This window comes from Prionailurus viverrinus, chromosome C2 (assembly GCF_022837055.1).
Source record: "Prionailurus viverrinus isolate Anna chromosome C2, UM_Priviv_1.0, whole genome shotgun sequence".
NCBI classification, from domain to species: Eukaryota; Metazoa; Chordata; class Mammalia; order Carnivora; family Felidae; genus Prionailurus; species Prionailurus viverrinus.
Window position 1 is genome coordinate 19,148,989 of NC_062569.1, and position 20,838 is coordinate 19,169,826.

The 20,838-nt window shown below is 38.5% G+C and overlaps 1 protein-coding gene across 4 annotated transcripts in view; it reads right to left on the reverse strand.

Moving 5' to 3' along the window:
• UBE2E2 (ubiquitin conjugating enzyme E2 E2) overlaps positions 1-19,316 on the reverse strand; it is a 380,850-nt gene extending 361,534 nt beyond the window's left edge. For 2 of the 4 annotated variants that reach the window (XM_047874547.1, XM_047874549.1), the window contains exons 1-3: positions 19,089-19,316; positions 13,202-13,385; positions 4,222-4,272 (exon numbers count right to left, since the gene is read on the reverse strand). In XM_047874547.1, the coding sequence (XP_047730503.1) occupies positions 4,222-4,272; positions 13,202-13,377 (227 nt within the window). In that variant the 5' untranslated portion in view covers positions 13,378-13,385; positions 19,089-19,316. The remainder of the gene's footprint in view (positions 1-4,221; positions 4,273-13,201; positions 13,386-19,088) is intronic. The other 2 variants (XM_047874545.1, XM_047874546.1) reach the window with 2 other exon arrangements.
• Positions 19,317-20,838: the final 1,522 nt, after the last annotated feature.

The window sequence follows — 20,838 nt, forward strand, 5'->3', positions numbered from 1 at the left end:
TAGCATCAAGTAATAGAAATGAAATGTATTAGCACATTTACAGATTCAAGAGCTGTGCTTTTGACAATTTGTGAAGAATCAGGATAGTCACAACATATAGTCATTTACAAAGGGCAGCAATTCTACCTATCAGAGCTCCGTAAGGATACTGCATGAATTTTAGTGGCTCCATCCAGCTAAGCTATTGAACAAGGCACTGAGGTAGTGAGCAATTCTAGTCCAATACCTCCAATTCAGCTGGCAATATGAAAACACTTGTGGATCTGCAGAGGCACTAGGATAGAACCCTTGCAAATGTCATGGGTCAATTATGTTATCCATCATAAGAACTGAAGCCAAACAAAGTATATTGTACTACTTATGGGAAATATTCTAAATATATAACCAAACTTCACCCAAACTAGGTGCAATTTTCTATGCCTATGGCCCTACAGACCCCACGATTTTATAAACAGAAACTTTTTTCTTAGTTGTATCATAAGGTTTTGTTTTTAAACATTAACTCTTATGCTATAATAGAAAAAACACCCAAAGGTACTTAATTGAATCAAGCTTTAAGAAAAACTGCATTACTGCATTTTTACCTTAAAGACAACAGAAGTGAATAGAAAATTGGAAGATGTACAGGTATGTGTTTCTTATAAAAAGAAATAATTCAACTTATTATCAAAGTATTTTGTGGATACTTTTAAAATATTTAGACTCATTCAAAACCTGAAAAGAAAAATTAAACAATACCACAGTAGTTCCTCTAAAAATGCCTTACACAAACTATCTATCTACACTGAATGACAGAATTCAGAGAGACTTTATATTCCCAACATGTCTACATGACAGACTCAGAGTACTTTAACACATGCTAGTTCCTGCAAAATAATTCCAAGAAATGCTAAAATGGACATCACATAAGAGATGCACCAAAATTCAGAGGTGCCATCTCTAACTTGACAAATAGATATAACTGGGCTGTACTAGTTTAATAAGGCTCCAGAAAATAAGGGTAAACCACACTCGAAGTGAAATGTAACACACAGTCAGCCACCCTGACTGAGACCACTAATAACAGATAAAATACTTTCTCCGTTCTGACTGCCTAAACAGGCACACTCACAGATGTTCCCTCATACATAATCTTTACCTGTGATAGTGAGCTAACAATTACCCAAAAGGCAACCAAACAAAAGGCAGGATTTTAAGAGGCCTGCGTGCTAGTAAAGATAATACACAAAGAGAGTACTAGAGGAATATGATTTTGACTCCTTCTAGTAGGCATATAGCTTTAATTTAGAATATCTCTGTAAATTAATTATTTAGTCATTAGGGCACAAATACAGGCAGCACAGAACTTTTAAAAATCAACCACAAAAGCACTCTTAACTTTGTGCCAAAAATAAGCCAAACTAAAATTATGGTCTAACTTCACTTTCTTAAGATAGTAACCACATTCTCACTGAAATATAGATGGAGAGATTTACTATAAACCACAATCAAATATTTGACACCAAACAATCCAAAGGCCACAGTAATCCACTTAACGATCACAATGACATCTATATTAAGTAGCACAAGTACACAGGGCACGTAGAACTAATCACCACTTCCCAATCAGCCACAGCATGGAGATCTTTGCCTGCAAAGGGAGCACAACATATGTGAAGGTAACTATGATCTTCATCTCTGCCTGATCCAGTCCAATCAGCCATTCAGGGATCAAGAAAAGGAGCCAAAGCTACAGAATCACAGACCTGGCTTCTAAAGCAAACTTGCTAGCTATCCAATCTTCATACCATTAAATCAATTTCCTTGCAAATTCCCATAAGCAAGCAGTTTAACCAAAGTAGGCATCTTTCTACAACGTTCCATGTCAATTATATCTCAATAAAACTGGAAAAAAACACAACAAAGTAGGTATCTTTGCTAAAACTGTCTGAAGGGCTTATTGTGTGTGACATCCACATTTTAAAATGATTTTATAAAGAGTTTACATAACTAGTAATGATATCATTAACTATGGCTCAGTGAAAAAGTTAATCTCCAAATTTCAGATGACATTATAAACTTTTCTTTTTTAAATAGAATTGTGATTTATTTTAGTTTATTTAAATAATCATCAATATGTAATTCCTTTTCTCACACTTGATGCATGTTTTCCTGCATGTTTACAACATATTGGTTTAATCAAATCTAAATTATTATCTGTGATAAATCAAAACTAAATTAGGCAAATGCACTGGAAAATAATATATCTTAAAGTAACAGTCTAGCCATCACGTGATATTTTATGTAGATTTCATTTATTAAAAATGAGCCTTAAGCTCATTAAGGGGCTCCCGGGTGGCTCAGTCGGTTAAGCGTCCAACTTCGGCTCAGGTCACGATCTCACGGTCCATGAGTTCGAGCCCCACGTCGGGCTCTGTGCTGAGAGCTCAGAGCCTGGAGCCTGTTTCAGATTCTGTGTCTCCCTCTCTCTCTGCCCCTCCCCTGTTCATGCTGTGTCTCTCTCTGTCTCAAAAATAAATAAACGTTAAAAAAAATTTTTTTTAAATAAAAATAAAAAAAAAAGCTCATTAAAACAAAGTAGTTTATTTTGCCAACTGTTTTCAAAAGTTAAGCAAATAAGTATATAAATTAAGTTCATATTTTTACCAATTTAGTTGTAAGAAGGTTACAAAAGTCATACATGTGGCAAAATAATTTAGTTTTTTAAAAACATTCAAACTGGAGCACCTGGGTGGCTCAGTTAGTTAAGCGCCCAACTTCGGCTCAGGTCATGATCTCCTGGTTCATGGGTTTGAGCCCCATGTCATGCTCTGTGTTGATAGCTGGGATTCTATGTCTCCCTCTCTCTCTGCCCCTCCCCCCCGCTTGTGTTCTTTCTCTCTCAAAAATAAATAAACATTAAAAAAATTTTTTTAAAGATTCAAACCATTAAAATGAATACTGTCATAAGAAACAAGAGATTTTAGATTTCATTCAAACCGGAATTTTCCACAAATCATTCCATTTCCATGAATTGGCCAGCAAAGCCTAAACAATGATCTGCCATCTGAAAAAATCTCTGATGTAACACAGTCGTTAAGTGAAACAAAAAGTCTTAGTGTTAAACGGTTTTTACCTAACAGAAATATTTGGTCTATTTGAATAAAACAGTCTTTGAATATTATTGTGAGTACATACACGGTATATGACTCTCATGTAAAGAACCACATTAGATTCACCACAAACATAAAAGGCCTTATTAGAAATGTTTCTACACAAAACACTTGTCAACTAGCCAACTATCAAATAGCCATCTGCAAAGTTTTCACTTTCATTAATACACAGAGTTGCTATCTTTGCTTCCACAAAAAAATAAGATCAGTGAAATCAGAAATCGCACCAAACAATAAATTCTACCTGCATTCAGTATTGGCAACACTTTCCTGTGACCTGCTGTCTCACCTTCAATCCACAAGACTACCAATTTAAACTACGAAAACTCCATGTCGGCCTAGTTCCAACACCAACCTCACATCAAAACAGAAAGAAATGTTTAAAATAGTCAAACAGCCGTCTTCTAACTATTCCACCAGATCCAAAATACAGTACAACGTTAAGAGTTTATTTTTTTCCTCTTCCTCTATGTACCTGTATAACACTAATCATTTCCAGGCAAGCACTTTTACTTCTTATAAGTAAACTCTGACCAGAAAATTGAAAAATGTAGTCATAAAGGACAGAACATTTTCAATTTAATATCACTGCCTCAAATCACCCATTCTTACTTCTACACCCATTCCACGGCCAATGATTTAAGAAATAATGTAAACCATGAAGAAACACTGTTTAATGTTCCAGCACTTTTAAAAATCAATTTCCAACAAGATAACAAGTGAATTATCAAATAGCAAATACTTTAGCCACACTATTATTCTATCATTAAAGAAATCATTTAAGGCCCCATCACCTCACCAACTAAAAGATAACTGTATTTGTTACTCTATAATTTCATTATCTTATTGTCACTGCATTGCTGTATGTTTGGCAACTCCACCACTCCTCTACAATAGACTTGATAAGTATGCCATTTCAGCACAGAAACAACAACCATCTTCCACAGTCATTTAAGTCCAAACCACAATGATATTTTACTAATTAATCAGACTATAACAACAGGTGCACATCAAACAATTCAATTATACCTTGTGCAAAAGACACAAATAAAAATCCATAAGTACTTACCTACAGTTGGGAGGAGGGTCCAACGTAATCTCTGCGAGTTCCTTCTGAATTCTTTAAAAAAGAGACAAAGTTATGTTAAAATGTCTTCACACTCTTAACAGTTCATTAAAGTGTTATACTTTTACACTAACACTTCCCATTTGTGTGTTTTTATTTTGAAACACTAATACTGTATAAATCATCATATACAGTAACATTCAAGTAGTAACTTCTACCATGATTTTGGCAATGCACCTACAAAAGGTAAAAAGACTGGCCGTGATCAGTACATGTAGCCTACAGAAACAACACTGACTTAAATTAAAATGTCACTGAACCACCGATAACACTAACCACTAACCAAAATTTCTAGTTTAAATTGGAAACCTTTGTCACATTATTTATGGATCATTCCAACTTCTGATCTGTACAAGAACCTCCCCAAATAAGGTGGAAAGATGATTATTAAGGCTTCTGAATGATCCAAACCACTGATAAAGAATTATCAGGATCTCATTTCAACATGTGAAACTGCTATCAAAATACAAATGGGGGCACCTGGGTGGCTCAGTTGGTTAAGCGTCCAACTTCGGCTCAGGTCATGATCTTGCAGTCCGTGAGTTCAGGCTCCACGTAGGGCTCTGTGCTGACAGCTCAGAGCCTGGAGCCCGCTTCAGATTCTGTCTCTCTCTTCCTTTGCCCCTCCCCCACTCATGCTTTTTCTCTCTCTCTCTCTCTCTCAAAAATGAATAAATGTTACAAAAATTTTTTTTAATATAAATGGTATTCCTCCCTAAAGCCTCTAGGTTGGAGAAGGTAGAGACTTTCCAGTTGGACATTATTCCTTCTGCATGGACTATCCTAATAATATGCAGTCTTAATGTCATTGCACGAGATTCATGCAAAAAGAACTTTTTTTAAAACCTGCTTTTCCCATGTGTTACTTTTCAACTTTGACTTTTAACTGCATCTAATTCCTTATATACATATACAAAGGCTAACAGTGCTACAACGTTTTAGAAGACTATACTTAAAATTTTTCAACTTTGACTTTTAACTGCATCTAATTCCTCATATACATATACAAAGGCTAACAGTGCTACAACGTTTTAGAAGACTATACTTAGCAATCTCTTAACTAGAATTCTTCTCTTAAATACCATTATTAAAGAGAGGCTTCGTTAAACCAAGATACAAAAAAAATTCTCAAAACCATTTCTTGTCCTTAGCTTTGGTTTTTAAACATGAGATTTGCTAACTGGATGCCTGTTATCTGGTAATTATTGTGATAGTAAATGGATGATAGTTACTAAAGTACCCTAAAAAATAAGAATCTGAAAACATTTACTCTCAATTTCATTTCATGTCTTTTTCAAGGCAACAAATGAAAATACAGAAATAGACGTGACTCCTCTGAGAGGACTGGCATCAATTTCCTAAAGGAATTGCATGTTACTAACATAATTTTCACTTTTCTAAGCCATGTGATTCAAGGTTGGGGAGGCATTATGAAGTTGAGAAAGACTTATAAGTTCAAAGCCAAAAACACTTTCATTTTAATTCTGCTATGCCATTAATTGAGAGTTATTCAGTAAAAAGACTGTTCACACCTGCATTCTCTTTCTTTCTCTCTCTCTGAGCCTCAGCTTTCTATCCTATAAAATGAAGAGGTTTATTTTCCATCCTAAAAAATGAAGAGGTTAACTTCATGATCAGTTTTATCTTTAAAACATATGATTCCTTCTGATACGGTTTCTATGATGTGTTCACATACATATAAAGTATATACAATCTATAATTAAATGAGAAATCTCAAAGATCTGATATAGAGGAACACTCTTTATGGATCTCACACAAATGTATACAACAGGCACTTGACAACTAATAAGTCCAGGTTAAGGACACTAAACTAAGCACACACACATCCACCTCCTATGCCTTCAGGACTCCACTCGGGTCAGGCAGGAAAGGGCAGGGAGGCAAAATACAGAAAGTGCAAAAGGAATAAACAGCAAAGAAAAGGAGATGAGAAGTTTCAGTATATTTTTGGAAGACAAAGCAGACAGGTGTAAATTAAACAGGTGGAGATGGCCAAGAAGGGGCTGCAGAGTGTGTAAAAATATAATAAAGACTGGGGCGCCTGGGTGGCTCAGTCAGTTAAGCATCCTTGATTTCAGCTCAAATCATGATCTTATGGTCATGAGATTGGGCCCTGTTTGGGGCTCTGCACTGGCAATGAGTAGCCTGCCTGGGATTCTCTCTTTCTCCCTCTCTCTCATTCTGCCTCTCCCTTGCTCCTGCATGCATGCCCTCTCTCGCCCTCTCTCTCAAAATAAATAAGCCTTTTTAAAAAAGAATATAATAAAGACACATTATTAAGAGGAGGGGAGACAACCAGAAATTCCAGAAGAAAAACACCTAGGTAAGAAAAGCATAGATCAGGGCCCTGGGTGGCTCAGTCAGTTAAGCAATAGACTCTTGATTTCAGCTCAGGTCATGATCTCACAGTTTGTGAGTTCAAGCCCTGCATCAGGCTCTGTGCTGAGAGTGTGGGGCCCATTTGGGATTCTCTCTCTCCCTCCCTCTCTCTGCCCCTCCCAAGCTCTCTCTCAAAATACATAAACTTCAAAAAAATTATTCAACAAATAGGTGAAAATACTGTATATAATTTAGATTTATGCAGAAAAACCAGTAGAAGGACTAAAACCAGAGATGGCTAAGAGAGAGAGAGTCTGCTTCAAGACAACTGGGATAGGAAAGTATTTGGACAGAAAATTGTTGCTTTCCATTAAATAGGTCTCTGTACTACTTAGTTAGCAGAAACATGAATAACTTACACAAATTGTTTTTAAACCAAGAGGACCAAAAGAATAGGCATTCAAGAGTGAGCTTAAACTGTCAATGTAAACTTTTTGACATAAAAGAATTTCTTTGGGATTTTCAAATAACTCATCTTACTTTATGCTTACACTGTCCCTTTTGATTTAAAAAATTGATAAATCAGGGGCACCTGGATGGCTCCGTAGGTTAAGCATCCAACTCTTGATTTCCGTTCAGGTCATGATCTCACGATTTGTGAGACTGAGCCCTGTGTTCGGCTCTACACTGATAATGCGGAACCTGCTTGAGATTCTCTGCTCTCTCTCTGTCCTCCCCTGCCGCCCCCAACACTTGTGTGTGTTCTCTTTCTAAGTAAATTTTTAAAAAGCTGATAAATCATAATTTTCTGTCAAATAATGGAACTTGAACACCTCTGGATGTCTATAATTCCAGATCTAATTATTCAATACAAAAAGCAATTTATTGATAAACTTGACAACTCTAAGCAGTGAGTCAATATATTAAAATATATTTTGTGCCACACCTAAGAATGGATATATTTCTCTTGACAATATATTCATTGCTTTTCTTGACAGAAAAGATTATACTAAGAATTGCTATTTAAACAGTTGCAAGATGTCCTGCTGCTTTCAATGACAGCAATTCAATTCTATCTCAAAAGCTGTGATCATGGTATGTATTAAGTTTCGCAGTCTTGACATGTGGGGTAAGAAAGGTAGCTATTTCAGGCACTGTCCCTTAGGGTGAGGAAAAATGAAAAAGTATCAATAATTCACACTTACAGTGTACCTTTCACATGATGATCTTAGTCTATTAAAAGTGAATTAAATAAATCTCACAAAATTCTCTAAGCATTACTGTTTTATCATTTCCCATTTAAAAGATAAGGAAACTAAGGCTAGTTATTGTACACTGGTAAGGTGAGAGGCAATTATCTTGCTAAGTCAAACAAATAAATGACCTCTCTCTTATCAAAACGTTGAAGACAAAATTATTTCTTTATATATAAATCAACTAGACAACTGCCTAAATTCCCAATTTCCATCTAGCAGTGCCACTTCTTTGGTTATTAAGATACTTAGGTCAGCAAATGCACATAGTTATGGAGACAAGTCAGAAGCAAAATACAAACTAAATTTCAGTCTGAAAGACTTCACCTAATACCTTAACTGTTCCAAGAATGGTAAGAGTTACTGCATATGACTGTCATTCGCTAAAAAGAATGGAGTGAGGGGAGGGGAAAAGAAACAACAATCAGGATTCATTTAGACTTAATTGAAGAATATGGTACCAAAATCACAGATATGCTTATGCTTACACTGTCCCTTTTGATTTAAAAGAAGGTATGAAGCATGCATTTTAACATCAACATATTGGTTTAATGGCTCAGAAAAAATGAAGCAGTACATGTGTATTGACATATTTCAAACACACATATTTCAGGTTAAAGAAAATTCAGGGGGGGCACCTGGGTGGTTCAGTCAGTTAGTTAAGCATCCAACTTCAGCTCAAGTCATGATCTCACATGGGTTTGAGCCCCTCACTGAGCTCCGTGCTGACAGCTCAGAGCCTAGAGCCTGCTTTGGATTCTGTGTCTCCCTCTCTCGCTGCCCCTCCCCAGCTTGTGCTCTCTCTCTCAAAAACAAATAAACAAACATTAAAAAGGGGGCACCTGGGCGGCTCAGTTGGTTAAGCGCCTACTTTGGCTCAGGTCATGATCTCGCAGTTTGCCAGCTGGAGCCCGGCATAGGGCTGTGTGCTCACAGCTCAGAGTCTGGAACCTGTTCTGGATTCTGTGTCTTCCTCTCTCTCTCTCTCTCTCTGCCCCTCCCCCGCTCATGGTGTGTGTGTGTGTGTGTGTGTGCGTGTGTGTCTGTGTGTGTGTGTCTCAAAAATAAAATAAACATTAAGAAATTTTTTTAAAAACATTAAGACAAAGACGATTCAGGAACTCACTCAGGTCCAAGTAGAGCATGAATATTTGGACATGGGAATTCACAAAGGTATTTTCTTAACAGTTATTTAAAAAGAAAAAAGTGTGCCACCAAAATGCCTTTCTATATTCTTAAATGGACTGTATTCCTTGGCCACCTGAGAACTCCCTAACCAACTGAATCAACTGGTCAAAACCTTTGAAAATGAAATTATTATCAAGAAAAACACCACTCAATTAATCACTAAATTTTTTTAAATTTCAAAGTAGTCTCTGAATTAACCTAGAAAAGACAGAGTCAATGCACATAATAAGCCTAAAGTTTAATTCTGAATGGTGATATAAACTATATATCCGTGATTTTTAAGATATCCTCAATAAATACTTTTGGACAATGCATCCTGATTTCAGAAACATTAAAAAGTTTTTATGTGTACATTTAGAATCAAGAAGATGAAGTAATTATAAAAGATTATCTATAAAGAGTACTAATTCATTCTAATGTAGAAAACTATAATAAACGTTTACGCTGGAACACACTGGAATCTACCCTTCAACCTGACAAAAATTTAGAGTCTAAAACCAAATAGCAGTATGTCCAGTAAAATCACAATGTCTACTCCAAACAAAGTTAATTTGGAATAAATGTGATTTAAAATTCACAGTTACAGATGTGTCAACACTTGAAAGCAGTACAGTCAATTCAATGACGAGCTCAAAATAACTGTTTTATTGAACTGACTAGTCAATCAAATAAAATCATCAAAATGTGTCACTGCTAGACATAGTCCAACTACATACTTGCAAATATAACAAGTGATATAGACATTATCAAGATAAAAGCACGTCAATTTTTTAAGAAACAAATTCTTGCCAAGGAGCAAAAACTGATCAAATATGTAACTATAATCTTCCTCTTACCTCAAAATAGATGAAATTAACTTATACCATTGTTTTTTTTTTTATTTTTTTTTTAAATTTTTTTTTTTTCAACGTTTATTTATTTTTGGGACAGAGAGAGACAGAGCATGAACGGGGGAGGGGCAGAGAGAGAGGGAGACACAGAATCGGAAACAGGCTCCAGGCTCTGAGCCATCAGCCCAGAGCCCGATGCGGGGCTCGAACCCACGGACCGCGAGATCGTGACCTGGCTGAAGTCGGACGCTTAACCGACTGCGCCACCCAGGCGCCCCAACCATTGTTTAAATAAAGTGTCCACTTAAACGATTCCTATACTCTACGTCACTCTTCCATAATACCTTAAAAACTGAGATTTTTTTTTAAAACACGTTTCTACACAAAAGTATTAGTTCTTCAGTTACAGCACATTTCATGCAATTGAGCACTTATGTACAAAGTACTTTTCTTGAGTTACATAAAATACACATAATCACAGCATGTGAGTATTTCTAGTTCAACAATAGTATTATGTCCTCAAAGGTTAACATAGATCTCATTTTCCTAAAGTTTATCAAATGAACTTAAAAAACATCTACAAGACTTTAAGTGGCACAAGGTCTATAAATGACAGCACCACTGTATGAGACCTTACTAGATGGCAAATAAATGCTTTATCATATTTAGTCCCCATGACGGCCTTGTGAAGAAGTACCATTATTATCCCCATTTTACAGAAAAGGAAACTGAGGTTGGAAACGTTAAATTATGTATCTCAGATCACAGAGCTGCTAAATGCCAGAACCTACAATCAAACCCAGATCCCAGATCTAGAGTCCAAGCTGTGTACTTCTTCTGATAAATTATCTCTTATAAAATGACACTATATGGAAAAGACTTCTCATCTGAATAAAAATTAACAATAATAAATTAGAATTTTATTTTGAAATGATCTCTAACTTTGAATCTTCTGCACACATTAGTACTGGGATCTTAATTACCCATGGAACAGCCAATCCCTACAATCAAATTAAGGTTCTAAGACACCTGTAAGTAAATACTGTGACTCTACTATGGTAGGCACTATAGATATAATGATGAATTTAAAAGATGTGGGTCTGCCTTCCTGACTCTCAATCTTTTCCTGAGTTCTTAGAACTTAAGCAAAGATAGAAAAAAAAATAAAATAACTTCACTATCAACTAAGTTGGAGGAAAAGATGAGTGAAAAATTAAGCTTTCTCTTTTAACTCAGACAACACTTCCTACTCTAACCACTGCAATAATACCAATTACTATTATGCGCCGATCAGGCACTGTCTTGGATTCTTTACACACACGTACTATCTCAAAACCAGGTCTTACCCTCTTTTTAAAGGGGAGGGGGAAGGACTAGGTTTGACTATATAATGTATACTTCGGGGGTTTTCTTTTTATTTTTTTTAATGTGTATTTATTTTTGAGAGAGAGACAGAGATAGAGCACGAGTGGGGGAGGGGCAGAGAGAGAGGGAGACACAGAGTCCGAAGCAGGCTCCAGGCTCTGAGCTGTTAGCATGGAGCCTGATGTGGAGCTTGAACTCATAACCTGAGCTGAAGTCAGACACTTAACCGACTGAGCCACCAGGTGCCCCTATAATCTATACTTTGTACACACTGTAGTAAAATAAAGTAAAATATTACCCATGTACTTGAAAAAATCATGCAATCCTCACTTTCACACATTGTACACTTAATGATCTCTCACACACAGAATTTGGTCTTTTGATACATCACTCAATTATGATTTTGAGGGATTATGGAGATCCTCCTAATGAGGGGGAAAGGCAGGGCCTCATGAAACAGACAGGAGTCTTTGCTAACTAGCATCATGGGACAACTGAGCACAAACCCAGGCAAAGCACTATCCCAACTCTACTTCCCACAGACCTGGACAGCCCATTCTCTCCCTTTTCTGACAAGCTGAAGATGCCCTGTGAAAATCCTTATTATCAGAAGCTGATGACTGAATTACAGTTTCCTCATTTACATGCAGGTATATTCTATAACTGAGTATCTCTTATCCACTCACTCACCCCAACCTCCTTTCTTTCATCTTAATGTCATATTTTCTCCATTCCTACCTTTCTTATCCATACTAACTCCACCCCACATTTCCCAGCAGCAGGTCATTTTGTGCTGTGGCCAGCCAGCAGAGGGGTCGTCGGGTCAGCCGACTAAAGCCCTCTGGACTTGTGGGGAGACAGCAAAACTAAACGGAACCCTGTTCTCCCACACTGGCATGTTCTAGTATAGAGGGTTAAAGCTTGAGGCTACCTGACTTTCACACCACTCCTTCAAGAGAGATCAGAGACCAGCAACACACTTCTGGGAAGGAGTTGACTACCCTAGTCCCTTGGAATAAGTTGCTGACCACTCACTATCACCCCAACATCTCTCCCTAGAAGCTCATGTCCCACCAGGAGGCCTGAGAAGGTTCTTCCCAATCCTGTGGATTGACCACACCAGAGGGAAACAAGGTCTACTACACCATAATGGTTTTGGATCATCAGGAAACAGATCCTCCTAATTCATACTATCCAATAAATATAAAGCTATCATTCAACATTCACATTCTACTATGTCTAAAAATTACAGAATGCTTTCATTATGCTTCCTATTTGATATTTTTTAAAAGGTATTAGAAAATAAGACCATTAAACCACAAAATCAGGAAAAACTGTATTAAATTTAGTTTACTTCTAAATTCTTTTCCAAGACACATTCTATAATTAAACAATATTAAAGCAGATTCTCTGGTGAGTCCAGTCCTCATAAGCAATTGATGTGGTAATAGAGACTCATTCAAATATCTACCTTCCAGATGTATCTATTGTCTAGAGAAAAAAAAAACCTGTATCAAGACAGAGCCACTGCCTTATATAATGAAACCAAGATATGTTTGTTGCTAACTTCAGCATTTCTAACTTTACTAACAAGTAGTAGAAAATATACATCATTCAAAAACTATTTTAACAGATTCCTACTCACTCTTCCATGTTGCTGAACAGAATAAAATATTTATGGTCAAGTAAACCAAACTACCACACTTTTACACACGTTTTCCTATATATGCTCACTTATTAAATAATACAAACACACACAATGAATATGTATTTTTATGAATTTGTCTATTCATATACAGATTTATTACATTACACTTATTACATTACAGATGTATTCAATATACAGATTTATGAATCTGTATCCCAAATAAATGATTAAATACAAAAGAGAGAACTTAAGATGATAACTAGATACTAAAACCAAAAAGGTTAAAATTATTAAGGTACCTTTTAGCACTAGTTGACAATTTAGCAGCTGTTTTGCTGGATATTTTTCCCTCCTTTTTCTTGGGCTGAACTTGCTCTCTTTCTGGTTCTTGCTGAACACTTTCACGCTGGTCTCCATCAGAACTTCCTCCACTAGTGCTTGGACTGTCATCAACTCTTTGTGCCTCAGTGGACATTTTAGATCCTGGATTAAAAATCAAAGATCATTTATTTAGTTGTGGGAGGACGACAGTAAGTTACCTCTAGAACAGAGGAAGAGAGCCTGCAAGTAGAATAAGTAAAACTAATATAAAATGAACAGGGTGGTCATTTACAAAACAACTTTGGGAGCTGCCAAAACTTTTCTTTCAAAACGTACTGAGAAGAAAAAAGAAAACATACAAAATGTATACACAAAACATTCTTAGCAACATTATTCATAGAGCCAAAAAGAGGAAACAACTCAAATGTCCACTAACTGATAAATGGATAAACCGAATGTGACATAGCCACACAACAGTGTATTATGCATCCATACAAAGGAATGAAGTACAATATGTACACACCACAACATGGACGAACTTTGAAAACATCATGCTCATTGAAAGAAGTCAGTCACAAAGGACAATAAACTGTATGATTCCATTTACACAAAATGTCCAGAATAGGCAAATTCACAGACAGAGAAGTTGGTAAATGGTTGTCAGGGAGTAGGAGTGAGGGAAGAATGCAGAAGGACTGCTAATAGGTATAAAGTATGCTTTTGGGTTGATGAAAATGTTCTTAAATTAGATAATGGTGATGCTGTGGGGCGCCTTGGTGGCTCAGTCGGTTAAGCATCCGACTTCGGCTCAGGTCATGAGTTCAAGCGCCTCATCAGGTTCATGCTGTTCACAGTTCATGAGTTCAAGCGCCTCATCAGGTTCTGTGCTGACAACTCAGAGCCTGAAGCCTGCTTTGGATTCCTTGTCTCTCTCTCTGCCCCTCCCCTGCTCACATTCTGTCTCTCTCTCTCAAAAATAAATAAACATTAAAAAAAATGTTTTAAAGATAATAGTGATGTTGTACAACTCTAAATATTCTGAAAAACTACTAAGTTAAAATTCTCCAAGCTAGTCAATTATTTTAAGTAACCTTTCTGATAACAGAAGAACACAAAAGAACACAGAGGCCTGCATGATTCTAAATAAAACCTGAACCATATGATGGTGTCAGCACTGATCGAGCAATATACCAAGCAACTGTGTTTCACAAGAAATGGAGACTGTATTGAGATGGTGAAGGATTCTTTTTTTTCCAGCCTTGGATAAAATATCCCTAAAGACTTTCAAATTCCCTTTGCTCTTAGTTCATGTTCCCCAAGCAGCTCTAATTCTCAACTCAATTTCCTTAATACCTACCTTGATACATAGGTATATAACTGCTATAACCTGGCTAGCAGATACAAAAAAATTCTAGTAAGTGAAAAGGGATATCCCCTCTGAACTGTCATTCCATAATAATCAATTCCTGAGTTTGGTTTCTATGAAGACATTCCTTACAACCAAACTAGCTTAAAGTGTACTGACAACTCTAACCAAACTGACAAATCAATGTCCAGACTCAAAAGGGCCTTGTGCTCACCATGTTACCGACACCTAAGAAGTACTTTGTAAAAGAAAGATACCTCAAATGAAGCACTGTTTTTTATTACTGTAATTAGTCTAAATGTATAGCTAGTTGACGGTGATGAAAATTCACCACCACTGAAGATTTAACTTACAGCTTCCTCTAAATGAAAGTGATTTCATAATACAAGTCTTTAATGGATTGAAATTTCTATGGTAAGACAAACCAAAAAGCACTGCAAGAGAATGATCCGGATGCAGAGAGGTGAAGAGTCAACAGAAGATACTGAATGCCTTCAAAGACACATCACACAAACACAACACCACCCCGCTCAACTCCAACAGCTCCCTTCCCCCAGGCCAAACAAAAATACGTCTGTACAAGCAGCTCTGAAAACACACTGACGGAGAAATGTGACTGCTCTTCTACCTGTTCTGTAAATGGAGATCATCAGTCTCCACAGCTGTGACATCTTTTATGAGCACTAAAGTCACTTAATAGAATACTGAAATTTTATACCAGTATGTTTCAAGTCTAGCTGTAACAGTCCTAACATATATTTCTCGCTTTTTTTCTTCATTTTTATTTCACTTTAATTCTTATCCTTGGATTTAACATTGATTTTTTTTCCAGCTTCTTTCAGTTAAAATATATCAGAAGTTCAAAATCTTTTAAGTATGTACATAAAAGCGTGTTAGAGCAGATGCGCATGGAAGTGAGAAAGAGAACAATTCTCAGGGAAAGGTCCTTGGATATAGCAAAATGCTGTTGGCAATATTTTAAGAAATGTGAAATGAGTGAGAAATGATTTTATACATCTTAAACCAGAAGCAACCCATTGTATGAAAAATATACAGAAGCCTAAATGAAATAAAATTCTTTTTTACTGAACGTGGTCCTTCAGTTTAATAATCTATGCCTAGAGTTTCAGTTCTATCTTACATTAGTTATAAAGCTACACATTCTTCTCAATGTTCTTATTTATGTATGTTTGCACAATAATAATGCTATGAGTATATAATTACTCGAAAGATTACTCAATGACTCAATCTGAGCCAAACTCAACTTTCAAACACCACTCCAGAATATCAGAAGACTAATCTCTCCAGAGAATTATGAAAAAATACTATTATGGAGCTCCCTGGCTGGCTCAGTTGGTAGAACATGCAACTCTTCATCTCAGGGTTGTGAGTTCAAGCCCCACACTGGGTGTAGAGATTACTAACTAACTAAATAAAATTAAGAAAAAAAAAAAAACTATTAAAAATATCCAAGTAGGGAGTGAGTGCTAATAGGTATGGAGTTTCTTTTTTGAGGTGCTGAAAATGTTCTAAAATCAGAGAGTTGTGACGGTTGCACATCCTTGTAAATATATACTAAGACCACTTAGTATACTGTATACTTTGAAACAGTGACTTTTGCAGTATGTGGAATACATCTCCATAAAGTGGTTATTAATAAAATGGATTTGAGTCTCAGTGTGTTTGGCCACTGGGAGTCTAGAGAACTGACAGATCAAGAATTGAATGGAGAAGTATTTGAATATGTGGATACTAAAAGAAGGCCAACAGAGGATAAGTAGTAGAGGAAATCCTTGGCTGAAGAAAAATTCTTGAAGTGTACCATATAGACAAAAAAGTACAAAAATGGTGAGTGTTGGCCAATGAACTGTCATGAACTGAACACACTTGTGTTACCAGTATCCAGACCAAGAAATACAGCATATTCATCACCTCCTGTCACTACCCTAACTTCTAATACCATGTCTTGCCCAAATTTTAATTTTATACATAGAAATCATATGATGATATACTCAAGTTTGGCTCCTTTCTATAAAAAAAGAAACCCAAATAAATAAAGGTATAATTTCTATAGTTTCACAATAAAGAAAAATAGTTCATTTCCATTTTTGACCTAAGACAACTTTATTTCATCTGAATCTTAACCTACGGATAAGAAATTCATCTGAGACCACTAATAACCACTACAGAAACTTTTAGAAACAAAGTTTTCGTTTCTTTTTCAAATATCAAGAGTAAGGCAAATTTCCACTGATTTTGGTTTTTAAATGCCTAAGTACAGAAAAAAGTATTGGAAAAAAATTACTGTACCACTCAGGTGACAACTAATTTTTACGAAGAAAAAGCAGTCTACAAGCATTTTAATTAGGTATAAGTATGAAATTGTTTTGTCTTTCCAAAATACAAATGAATAAAAAGTCGTGAATTAAAAGTCTTTAAAGTTATCTTCTAAATCAGCATTTTTAAATTATCTTTAAGATTAATTCCTACTTAGCTAATTTGATCGAATCATAGAAGGAAGATAAACTTAAATTCCAGAGTTATAAACATAGTGCTCTTCTTCAATGATAGTTTCAAAGCTAATAAGATATCCCAATTTCTATTTTTATTATGGACTCAAAGTAAATCTTGGTTTCTAAACATAAAATAGAAAGGTGGACTTTTCCTCAAACATGTTATATTAAAAGTTTGGATGTTGTTTCTTCTTCAACACACAAAATAATCTTGTATTATAGCTGTGTACTCTATGTCGTAATTACATGCAGTCCTGGAAATCAGCAATATAATAAATGAAACTCACATGTTCCATAAAAATGAAATGATTCGGTTATAAATATAACTGATAACGTAAAAGCAACTATAGTCACTTCATAAATCCAACTACTGTCCAGATAAGCCTTATAACTGTATCTCATGGTATAAAACTGCAAAAGCAAATGTTCATTTGAGCTTTTACAACAGGAAAACGCTTAATCCTGTCTTTTGATATCTTATTTGTCTTCCTACTCAGATTTCTGAACTTACCTAAAATGTAAAATAAAATACAATTTTTGAAGAAAAGGCGCTGTGTTCTGGGGGAGATATAATGGGCTATGACATTAAACACTATCGTCAGCATCAGCCCATATGCAAAAACACTAAAGAGCCAGAGCGTCCAAACCGGTGAGACAATCATTTAAATTGCAAGGTCCAGACTGAATTATCACATATACAGAAACATACTTTTTAAAGAATCAGGAATAAAAACAAAACAAAACAAAACTAAGAAGACCTTAAAATCTTTCCAAAGCGCTAGATAATCTGAAGGTAAACCCTAGCACTTTCTTTTGTACTTTTAAATAAAAATATTTCAGTAAACTCTCAAGAATACACAATACAAAACGATGAATCTTGAAAACATGCAAATAGGTCTAACAGCCACCGAGCACAGGATGATGTCTTTCTAAAGCGGCCTTAATTTCCTTAAGGGAAGATGGATTGGACATTTCTGGTTGGTCGTGGGAAAAAAAAAAAAACCCACAAGAAGCTACGCTTTATCTTCATTAGAAATGGTAAAGGGCAAAAGGATCAAAACATTATGAGAGAAGAGAGGGGGAGAAGTGGGGGAAGGAGGGCAGAGGGAATCCAGTTTCAAACCAGGCCAGTGGGGGCTGCAGAGAAGAGACCAGAGAAAAATGGGCTTCGGCTCCAAACTGTGACAAGCGCTAGGCTTCACAAAAGACCAACACAACACCCGGGCATACACAAACACACCCCACAAGGTCTTCTCCAGGAGGGCCACGGGGTTCGGTGGCGGCGCCAGACCCGGCACTCGCCAGAGAGACACCATGTGCAGCAATTATGCAATTAGGGAAAATAGCAAAAGATCAAGCCGGGCACTTTCCACCGTGACATTTATCCAGTACTTTTGCAAAGACTTAGTTCCAGGATGCGGCTGGGAAAGCAAAGGGGCTGGAAGGGTGGCGAAGGATGGGGAACTGAGAACGGAAGGGGGTAGAAGATGGACAGGCAGGGACGAGGCGGGCGGGGGTGGGGGGGGGGAGATAGGAAGGAGGGGGAGGGGTGGAAAGGGCGAGAAACAGGGGCAGGAGGCTCGCGGGAGGGGGCGCCGGGAATGGGGCACGCTGGGGAGCAGAGAAGGAGAGAACTAGGGCGCAATTGGTGTAAGGAGAGACCTGCGACGTGGAGAGGAGGTGGGGGGGGACGCCCACTAGAGGGGGGACGCCAGCTAGAGGGAGGACGCCGGGGACTGGAGTGGGGGAGCACCGGCGAGGCCCGGGCGAATACCTGAGGGAGGGGCGTCTGCGCAGGTCACGGGCTAGAGCCCAAGCGCTGCGAAAGAGGGCTGCGGAGGCGGGGGGCGGAGGGGGGGCGCTGGGAGGGCCGAGGACGGGGTGTCCCCGCAGACGGTCTTGTCACCGAAAGCCGGACCCGCGCACCACGCACCCGGCCGCCCGGCCACGCCTGTCCCCGCCGCGCTCGCGCCCGCCCGGACTCACCCTCAGCGCCGCCGCCGCTGCCCGCGGCCGTTCCAGCTCCGGCTCCCGAGGCTGCTGCCCGCGGCTGCTGCTGCGGCCGCCCCTGACTCCTGGAAAGTGAAGCCACCGCCTCCGCGAGACGCTGCCTCCGCCCGGCCGTCCGCGCGCGCGCCCGCGAGTGCGCGTGCCCGCCCGGGAGAGACCGCGAGAGCGCGAGCCCCACGTCGGCCGTGCCGCGCCGCGCGCCTCCCGGCACCCCAAGCCCGCTCCGCCCCGCCTCCTCCCGGCGCGTGGCCGCGAGGGGGCGGTGGCGGGCGCGCGCACGGGCTAACTGCCCGGCCGGCCTGGCGAGGGGGCGGGGAGGCGGCACGGAAAAGTAAAGTGACAGCCGAGTCCCGCGAGTGAGCCGTGGCGGGGGTGGGCGAGGGCTGTCCCACGGAAAAGGAAAGGCAGGGAGCAGGAGAGGACAGGGAAACAGAGGCTAACGAGGCGACTTGAGGGGAAGGGACGCGGGGACCTTGACGGGCACGCGCATTAAAGGGCAATGCTGGCTGGGGGGGTGGGGAAGGGGAATTGCCCTAAGACCAAGCTGGGTGCGGCGTTTTACCCTCAGCCACTGCAGCCGTGGGCTTCACACTTGCCTCACAGTGTTCGCAAAGTAACTACAGGGACTGACCCTGTTGACATATTAACCAAAACTCAGACGCTTGGTTCCCACATGCACCCAAGATGAGAAAACTTCGCACCAGCCTGGAAAGTTCGCGAAGGCTAACCCAGACTCTCTACCCTACACTGCAACAGTAAAATCCTTCTGCCTTTTGGGTTGTCCTGGCCTAGAATGTACTAAGAGCTCCAAGCCATTTTAACCCTGGGATATTCGGGAGAGAGGAGAAAGGAGGAGGATATTTGGGAGAGAGGTGAAAGAGCGAGTGGGAGCTGCCTTAATGCCCAGTTAAAGGCAATGGGAACAGTAGCAGTGCTGTGGGTGACCTGAGGGAACGTCATGTTCCCCTATAATCTTCACCCCAAATAACCATAAAAAAAAAAAAAAAAGAACCCACACCTGTCATGCAAACTCAGCTTCCACAAAATTTCCCCCACCTCCAACCCTAGCTCCTTTTGCCAAATGTTTGCTATTGCTGCTCCTAGATCTCTCCTATATAGGACCTGTCGCTATATATGTGACATACTCTGGAGCTGGCACCGTATGTGGGGAAAGTGGCTGCAGATAGCCTCCATAGAGTCCAGCTCAACTCAAACAGCCTAAAGAAATCAGTGCAATAAGACCCCTGAGGACAGGAGCAAGTCAAGATCCATACATGTGTCTCGAACTGAAAATCCTTTCATCAAATGCTTTCTTCAAAAACTATTACTTCATTGCATCCCTGAAAACTGGCAAAAGCAGGTATTGGCTTCCAACCTCCATAAATCACTACTGAGTAAAAAGTGGGTGTGCTCTTGTGTATTTCTTCTATGCATCACTCAAGGGTATCAACAGGCCCTGTTGCCCTTAGACTCTAAAATATGTATTGGAAGACTACCAATTAGCATATTCTGAGATTCTTATCAATTATATAGCCATATATACCTCTCACATGGTGCAATATATTAGCAGAAAGAGATGACATAATGCACAAAATTTGCTTTTTAATATTAGAATATGACCAAAATAGAACATTTGATAGATTGTCTTGAATGTGTGAAAAATTTATTTTACATCGTTAAATATGTGTATTTTAATATTTTCATTTGACTCATTGTGTATTAGTGC